At 33.7% G+C, this 9441-nt stretch overlaps 1 protein-coding gene across 1 annotated transcript; it reads right to left on the bottom strand.

Moving 5' to 3' along the window:
• Nucleotides 1-1519: 1519 nt before the first annotated feature.
• CSN2 (casein beta) lies at nt 1520-8324 on the bottom strand. Its single transcript, XM_060147035.1, has 7 exons — nt 8232-8324; nt 5511-5573; nt 4745-4771; nt 4611-4637; nt 3557-3580; nt 3419-3460; nt 1520-2056 (listed from the first exon to the last, which is right to left on the bottom strand). The coding sequence occupies exons 1-7, from the start codon at nt 8322-8324 to the stop codon at nt 1520-1522; spliced, it is 813 nt and encodes a 270-aa protein (XP_060003018.1).
• Between the last annotated feature and the right edge of the window lie 1117 nt (nt 8325-9441).

Below are 9441 nucleotides of genomic sequence, written 5' to 3'. Positions count from 1 at the left end.
AGTTGAAATTTTGTTGAATTAAACTTTTGAAAATATAGAGTTTATAAGTCAAATTCAAATTAAGATGAATGCCATATAAAGCATAAAATAAATAAAGGAATAAAGTTGCATATTTTTCCATGTTGATTCATTTAAAAACTATTTTGGTAGCATGATGCAAGGATTGAAATGTTGCCACATTTCCAGTCGCAGTCAATTCTGTGGAATAGAGAACAAATATAGAATTAGTTATATGGTATAACTCTTCATCTCTCCCCATTTGTAATTTTGGTGGGACTAATTCATAAGAGAAATTTTATTACAAATGCACCATGTTGTGCCCTATCTTGGAGGCATATAAAAGTTCCTCTAGGACCAAATATCAGCTCACTTGGAATTGTTTTATGTCTACTGGATCATGATCACAAGAGTATTCACATCTTAAGAATCTCAAAACTATATTCTATTCCCTTTTTAAGCCTTATGTCTGGAATAAGAAACTGTATTTTTACTCATAAATTAAAAGACAATATATAAATTTTAACTGATAACTAATTGAAGTTCATAAAGCCTAAGTTAGAAATGTGAATGCAGTTGATCTTTAGAATAAGCTCTAACATGTTTACATAAAAGTAGAAGAAATTATTTTCAGTTTTCCCTAAAAATGATGATAATCAAGCATAAGGATATAGGCAATTGAAAGAAAAATAATCAAATCTGTCAACAGCACATACATACAATTTTGAATTATTTGAAATATAAAAGATACAAAATTTCAGGTGCATAATTAATAGTCAGTCATTGAGAATAAATTGATAATTAATAATTAAGTTGGTATATTGATGGAAGTTGCCACTATTTGGGGCTTATCCAGGAAAATGAAATGTAATAAGATATTAACTATAAAAATGATCAGTCTATCTGAAACTCCTAAAGCTTACCAAAAGTGAGGAGGGGGCATTAATTTTGAAATCCTCTTAGACCTTAACAATTAAAAAATAAATGAATAAATATACAATTCACCTTTTGGCAAGAACACTTTCCCTAAGAATTTCATGAGTATTGAAATAAACACCTCAGTATTTTGCCCTCATATGCTCATACATCAAAAACAAGATGTGAAATGAGGCATGTGGGGAAATAATTGTGCACAAGCAAAACTTCAAAATTGTAGAAAATAACAAACTTTCTTAGGTTTGTTATTCCCAACCAAATGAGGTTATCAAATTTAATTCTGGCTTTAGTACACCTTAATCCTCTTTATCTAAATTATCAACAGACCAGTTAAATCATAGTCCCTGAAATTATTTCTTCCCAATATTCAGTTTCTTCTACATAGAAAGAACAATTATATCAGAATCTCCATGGGTAAGCCTAGACATTGAGATTTAGGTGTGTGTGTGGGGGAAGTTCTCCAGGTTATTCTATTTGTAGCTAATGTTGAGAACCACTGATCTAAACTATACACATTTTGGAACCATTCATTATTCATTTTCTCTTTTATTCTAGAGCTTTCAATTACTCTAACATCATAGAAACATCATAAGTGAAACAGCACAATTAGTAAATTTGGACTTACAATAACAGGGTAGAGCCCCCGGATAGGACCAAGTACAGGCTCCTGGTACAGCAGAAGGGCCTGGATGGGCATATCTCTCTGGAGGTAGGGCACCACTTGCTGGGGAATAGGCAGGACTTTGGGCTGAGAAAGGGACTGCAGTGGCTGAGGAGGAAACATGGGGGTAGGAGGAAGACGATGGGGAGGCTGGTGCATCAAGGACTTGAGCAGAGGCAGAGGAAGGTGCAGATTTTCAAGATCAGTGAGAGTCAGGCTCTGGCTTTCAATAAAGGGCTCTACTGGAGATTTAGGGAAGCGCATTTCTTTATGCTTAGGAAGGATAGTCTCCTTAGCTTTGGGGACTTCCATTATTTCAGGCTGAGGGAAAGGCACCACCACAGGGGGCTGAGCAAGAGGCAGGATGTTTTGTGTAAGAATAGGGTAAGGGATTGGCCCAGTGTAGGAATAGACTAGAGGCTGTGGCTGGGAAAAGTGGTGGATTTTATCCTGGCGTTCATCCTGGAAAGAAGGAAAAATAGTCTTTGCGTCTGTAATTCAGTTATAATTGTCATTCATGATGAATTAACCTCCTCTCTTTTGAACAATAATTCAGTGAAAAGAGAGAAAGAAAATCTTTCCCTTACTTTGGTTAAGAAACTATTTGGGGTCCTGTGAAGATTAATGAGTAAAATGCCCACTAAGGGATTTCTCATTAAGCCACTTCCTTCATAGGTAAATCCACAGAGCCAAAAGAAATCAATGTTTGGAGATTTCAAGACTTGTTTCACCTTTTCCTGAGTTGCCTGCAGAGCTGTAGCTATATACTTTGGTCTTCAGAGGGTACAGACTTTTCAACAATGTGTTGATAATAGTCAAAATTGTTTTCATATAATGAATGAAGATCTATTTTAAAAAGACTTAAAGGGATAACTCCAAGGTTTATTTTTTTTATTTTAATGAAAAGTAAGTCTTAGTTTGTTTTTTTAATTCAAGGAATTATTTAACAACAGCAAACTTCTAGCACTACTTCCCTTGGTAGAAGGTGGTAATCTTGAGTCTTTAAAGAGGCATCAATTTGTAAATTCATTTTGATTTAGCAAATATTTGGTGTAAGTTCCAGACAATCTAACTTCATTAGTAAAACAGGAAAGCTTAAATATCACAATAGAGTAAGTATGTTACCACAAAAGTAATTTATTTACATAATTTTATGCTGTTCCCAATTCTTATTTTTAAGCAAGCTCTGCTATTTAATAACTATGTGATATTGCCACACAACTGTGTACTCAATTGTTCTGTACCTCACTTCTCTCATCTGTGTAATGGAAATATTTTAGGAACTTCACACATTCATAAATGTGAGTATAAAAGCTACAGAATGCTAATGTAAAATCACTGAATATTCACTGTGTGCCAGCTCATCAATCCTGGGGATTTATGAATATTCTCAATTTACAGGTGAAGAAATTGAGGTACAGATAAACTTGGAGCCAAGGTTATACAGCTGATAAATTAGGATTTTTGCCACATTCCTTCCCTCCTCTCTTTCCTCACCATACCCATCTTGAGAATAAGGGGATCACAGTCCCCTATCCAGAAATGTTCCTACCAATGTGCACTTATTGAATACAGGTATACTATTAGTAAAATGAATAAACCAATAGTTATTCTTAGGAATTTATTCTAAATTCTGGAAGCTGATTATGTGTTTAAAAATGTGTTTAAGTCTTTAAAAATATTTTCACCTTCTCAAAGTTTAATTTCTTCCACTGATGTTTATATTATTACCATTCTTTAGACTGGACATAATTATTATAAGTATGTTTTCATGTACTATATTTCATTATAATTTTCAAAATATACTAATCATGAAAAAATTACCTCTGTTTGCTGCTGTTCCTCATGTTTAAACTTCTCAATTTTCTGCTAAAAAACAATTACACATAAAGAATTGTTATTATTTGTAAAAACCAAACAGGAAATTTTGAATATATGTACATTTAAATATGACGGTTTTACCTCATTGATGTGCATAACAGATTCCTTTGGAAGAAAAAAATAAAATCACGTTTAGTTTTAATGAACTATTCTTAGTTGTCAACATACATCAGAAAATGAAGACATTTAATAGGTTAATGCAGACATATTGTTTGATAATATCATTATTTTAATTGCTGAAACTTTATGTTACACTATTCTGAATAAATCTGTGTATAAAAGAACAGATGATGCAGTCAAGAAAGAAAAGAAAATTAGTGAGCATAATACCAAAAGAGGCATTTAACAGAAGCTAATTTCTCTTTATCACCCTGTTCCCTTCTTATGACAACAAATGATCTCTAATACCCTCATCTAGTTCTAGAAGAATAGTCATTGAATATATATGATAATAACCATTGATGCATTTGTTAATCATTCTTAGTTCCCTTGTTATGTTTAGGTTTCAAACGAATTGTAAGAAATACATACCCTCCCCTAAGGACCTTATAACCTTTGCAAAGAGACAAAGTATATTGATGTACCATTTAACTAACAGGTGATAACAGACCCAAAAAAGAGTGGTGCAAGCATTAATTTCTACATGACTCCCCCAGGCAGATTTAGGACTACACTAATTCTCACTGCCTCTTATTTACTAGATTGCTATTACAATAACAAAATATGTCCATTTGCATGTCTCTCCACTCTTTACTAAGGGCATCCCTCTTTCCAGTTTGTACCACAGCTCCTAGTCAAAGTCTGATACAGAAAGTGCTCAATAAATGTCAAAACAGGGAAAGAGGTTAACATAGAGTTCAAGATAGAAAAGAGGACTGTATGTATAGTTCATCAAAAAAAAAAAAAGCAAGGCACAGTGACACAATTTAAGTAGCAGGCAAACTTAGAAACTGCTAGAATACTAAATCTTCTAGACATTTATTCTGTCTTTAAACATATACAGTGGAAATTTACATTAGTTACCTGTCAGAACATAGCTACATTGGCTTAACTGCCCTAATGTAATACAAAAAGAAAGTACAGTATTTTTTTGTTCTAAATTTGGGAAATTGCCTCCGAATGAAGGTTGTCTTACCTCACTGCTTGAAAGGCTTTTCACAGTCTGTAAAGGAAAAAAGAAATCAATAATCAGTTGAGTCTCCTACTAGATCATCAGAAAGTGTTATTACTTTATGGTTGGAAATTTTTCTCTGAAGAAAAATATCTTACCTCACTGGATACAATGAGTTCTTCTTTCTATAGAGAAAAAACAACACCATTTTAGTTCCCATAGCTAACCCATTATTAAACATTTTTCCTACCTAATTTTTACCTTCCTTATGGAGAGCTATTTCACAAATTTGAGAAATAAAAAATGTTATATGTCTTTTGAAAGACTTGTAATTGCTTTTACGGCTTTCAAATTTAGTACCTTTTTATTGGTAGATTTTTATTTTACCTTAATGAAGAGTCTTTTTTATGGGTAACAGAAAAGGAGTTATTTTAATTTGTATTGAACACTTTTTTATTATGATTATGAATATGTTTATGATTATTCATCTTCTGGAGTACCATCCTCTGTTGAATATACACAGGTAAGAATCAGCCCAGTTCCCTAGAGTAAGAGATATGTATATTTCATCACTGGAATAAGATATATTTATCAAGATTGCACATGCATGCAATTGTATTTGTGCAATATTAGTCATGTTTTTGTTCTTATGTGTGTTTCTTCTTGTTTGTCTGCTGCTTATTGGTCTGTTTGCTTTTCCTTTAGGTACTGGTGGCACAATACTGTAGAAGAATTTGACCCAGATTTGTGGTCCTATAGGATTCTGTTGAGATAGTGGGTGAATGTAAATGATTTTCTTAGAAGTCAAAAAAAAATCTGGGATCCTGCATTATTTATACATTTAAAATGTTGGTAATACTACATTCTGCAAATAGGCAGATAGTACTATTTCTTAGTTATTTCAAGATATTTTTCTGTACTTACCTCTCTTGCAAGGGCAAGAGCCAACAAGCAGGCAAGGATGAGGACCTTCATGGTTATTAAGTCCTGTGAATGGGGAAATGAGGAAATGGTATATTACTTGTCAATCTAATGCATTTTCTTATTTAGGTAGGATTACTTTCCTTTAAAAGAAACCAAAGATAATGTAAAACAAAAATGTCTGGGGACTTCCCTGGTGGTCCCGTGGTTAAGATTCCATGCTTCCACTGCAGGGGGTGTGGTTCAATCACTGGTTGGTGAATTAGGATGCCGCATGCCACATGGCATGACCAAAAAAAGAAAAAAAAAAGAAGAAGAAAATGTCTGTATTGTAGAAAAAATACTAATAGAAGTTTTATCGTATGACCAAGGTCAAAATCTACTATGGCTCCTTAATCTTACATACCAAGTTTATATGTCATTGCCAGCCATTCAGATATTTTCAGCTAACAGCCCTATCCTACTTTATTCGTTTTCATCTCATTCATGGTACTTATGAGGGCTTTTTAGAAAGACAGAAAAAAAGTTACAAATATTTACAGAAAGATTAATTAGTTGATTCATTTATTCAAAAATATTTATTTAGGGGCTTCCCTGGTGGTGCAGTTGTTAAGAATTCGCCTGCCAGTGCAGGGGAGATGGGTTCGAGCCCTGACCCGGGAAGATCCCACATGCCACGGAGCAACTAAGCCCGTGCACCACAACTACCGAGCCTGCGCTCTAGACCTGCGAGCCACAACTACTGAGCCCACATGCCACAACTACTGAAGCCCACACGCCTAGAGCCTATGCTCCACAACAAGAGAGGCCACCACAATGAGAAGCCTGCACACTGCAACGAAGACCCAATGCAGCCAAAAATAAATAAAAATAAAATTTTAAAATATATATATTTATTTAGCACCTTTTATTGTCAGACATTGCTTAGGTGCTGGGATTTTAGCAGTGAGCAAAATATTAAGGTCTCAGTCCTGTTGGAGCTTCAGTTCTATTGAGAGGCAACTGATCAAAGAAAATGTATACAAAGAAGAAGATCATATTTTATTTTTATATTATTCATATCTTATTCATATCTTTATTTCCAATAAGACCACCATTTTCATTTTAGCATTTCTTTTATTTGCTCCACTTATCCAGACATTTTCTTGGACTGATTGGACTATCTCTTCTCCATGTATATCCACCTCTCAATCTTCATCCCCACATGCCTAATACCATCTCTTCTCATTTGTCGCACATAATTTTAGAGATCATACACTCTGTTTATTTTCTCTCCATAAAAATGTGTACTTATCCCTTGATGATTTACCAAGGTGTCAGGTTCTTTGGTCCAATCCCCACTCTAGGCTACTTCTCCTTGGAGCATAACATAAAATATGTTATCACTTTTCACCAAAATGTACTAAATGGTTGGTCTTGTTGCATTTCTATAAGTTCTTGTAAAAAAAAATGTTTGTGTCACCAATATCCCTTGACACACAATCTTCAATCCCAGATTTTCAAACTAAATTAAAAAATTTTTTTCTAGATTTTTCTCATGGGTGCTAATTCTATATTAGTTTTACTTTACCTAACACTTCTATAAATTTCTAAATAATTTTTTATTGTCATGACTCAAAAAAAGAGTATGGTACTATACTAGAATTCATTACAAGTAGGAGAATATTATTACATTTTCTTTATTTTATAATTAACATTTTATATACAGATTTTCAAGCAAGAATTTTATTATTGACTAATATACTTTGAGCTATTCTTTCTTTCAGATCATATATTTCCTTAATTTTTGTTTCCTGGTCATCTCTGTCAGATCTAGAATTTTTGTACAAAGTAAAACACTTTGTTTCTTTTTAACTTAATTCTGTGTTTCATGTATCTACTTTAATATTTTTAAATAGTATAAACTAAATGATAAACTGGGAATTTGGATGTTCTAAACAATTTTGATAAATACACTCTTCTTCTAAAAATATTGTCCATTTCTTGACTACTCTATTTCTTGACTCAGTATGCTACTTCTATAAACTATTTGTTGGCTAACACTTTCTCAGTGAAGAACCTAGGGGTAAGATGAGAATAAAGACACAGACCTACTAGAGAATGGACTTGAGGATATGTGGAGGGGGAAGGGTAAGCTGGGACAAAGTGAGAGAGTGGCATGGACATATATACACTACCAAACGTAAAATAGATAGCTAGTGGGAAGCAGCCGCATAGCACAGGGAGATCAGCTTGGTGCTTTGTGATCTCCTAGAGGGGTGGGATAGAGAGGGTGGGAGGGAGGGAGACGCAAGAGGGAAGAGATATGGGAACATATGTATATGTATAGCTGATTCACTTTGTTATAAAGCAGAAACTACCACACCATTGTAAAGCAATTATACTCCAATAAAGATGTTTAAAAAAATTAAAAAATAAAAAATATTTACTTCAAGAAATAGATCTTTTAATATAGCCTGTTAACTAGTCATGTACTAAAGAAAATAGCAATCACTGTTACTACATTTTGTTAGACTCAGAAAACATATGCTGTCATTATAATTTTTATCAAATCTTTATAGGTACTTCTATTTTTTCAAGCTAAGTGCTAAAAATATTGTTAGAACTATCTTAAATACTCTAACGTTTAAAGATATATTTTAAGTAATTATATTCTTTCTATATCTCAACTTAGTTTGAAATAAAGATGAGGAGAGAATATATTGAATTATCTGAAATTCTTACCTTTTTTCTGAAGTAGAGGAAAAGAAGTGAAGAAGGAGCTGAGTGGATAATGGTCTGCTTTTGTGGCTCTTTATATACAGTATTTAATGGCATGCTAATTTTGTGGTTGAAATAAAATCAATAGTGAGTTTGAATTCCAAGAAGTCTGCATGATTAGAAAATGAATTCTTCCTCTTATCTGTCCCCAGAAATTCTGGGGATCATTTTAACAGGGGAATAATTCACAATCTGATAAAGGAAGTAAAACTGTCCAGTACTTACAGACATTGGCTGGGGGACAGTGATGTTCTGGCCCAGTCCCCAAGTTATTGTAACCACAATAAAGTCTCTTAGTACTTGGTGGGTCTTCAAGATCTTAATTGTGGGGAAATCCTAATAGACACCAGAGAGACACAAGCCACACAAAGGACACAATTTCGTGCTAACCAGAATAGCTGTAGCGTTTTATGCTATAATGCAGAAAATGACAAGCTAACAAGTCCATGATGGTAGCTTAGACCCAAAGAGGGAAGAGAGTTATAGGCTAAAAAGAAAGGAAGAATAAGGTCTTGAATATGAGAAAGAAGACACTACAATTAAATCAAGTAGCGGATCTGGGTCATGAATTGCAAGGAGTAGGGAGTAAATGGAGATAAGAAGAGAGAAAGAGAAAGGGGTCAGATAATGATAGGCAAAGCATACAATGATCCTAAGGAACCTAAATTTTATTCTCTAGATAGTGTGGATTTGTTGAAGGGTATTAAGACAGAAAGTAACATTTAGAGAATACTTCTACAAAATGAATGATAGTGGTACAAATTTATTAAAATGGGGCAGCCCAGGTTTGGCCTCATATCTTTTACAGTGAGTCAATATTTATCAGCTAGTATACATGGAAGGACAAATGAGGGAAGGAAGGAAGAAAGAAAATGAAAACCCAAACAGGAGGAGGGTCTTACCCAAAGTACTACAATAGAGTCTGAGTCAGACCTCAAAAGTACTTTTTAGGTGCCCATTTACAAAAGCAGTCTTCAAGTTTCTTTGCCTCTTTAGCAATTGATGTTCATAAATGTAGTTGTATTTGACACTACTCATTTTTAGAAGGTTTGTTTCTTCTATTCATTGCCTGTAATAGATATATTCAGGGCTTCAGGACAGATAGATGCCCTTCTAAAGTAAGCACTTTAGCATAATTAATAATTTTTCTTCACAATATACTTCGCATTCATAT

The sequence above is a fragment of the Lagenorhynchus albirostris genome, chromosome 4, assembly GCF_949774975.1.
Source record: "Lagenorhynchus albirostris chromosome 4, mLagAlb1.1, whole genome shotgun sequence".
Lineage (NCBI taxonomy): Eukaryota > Metazoa > Chordata > Mammalia > Artiodactyla > Delphinidae > Lagenorhynchus > Lagenorhynchus albirostris.
The sequence above is the reverse complement of the archived record's forward strand: the minus strand, read 5'-3'. Positions and strand labels throughout refer to the sequence as shown.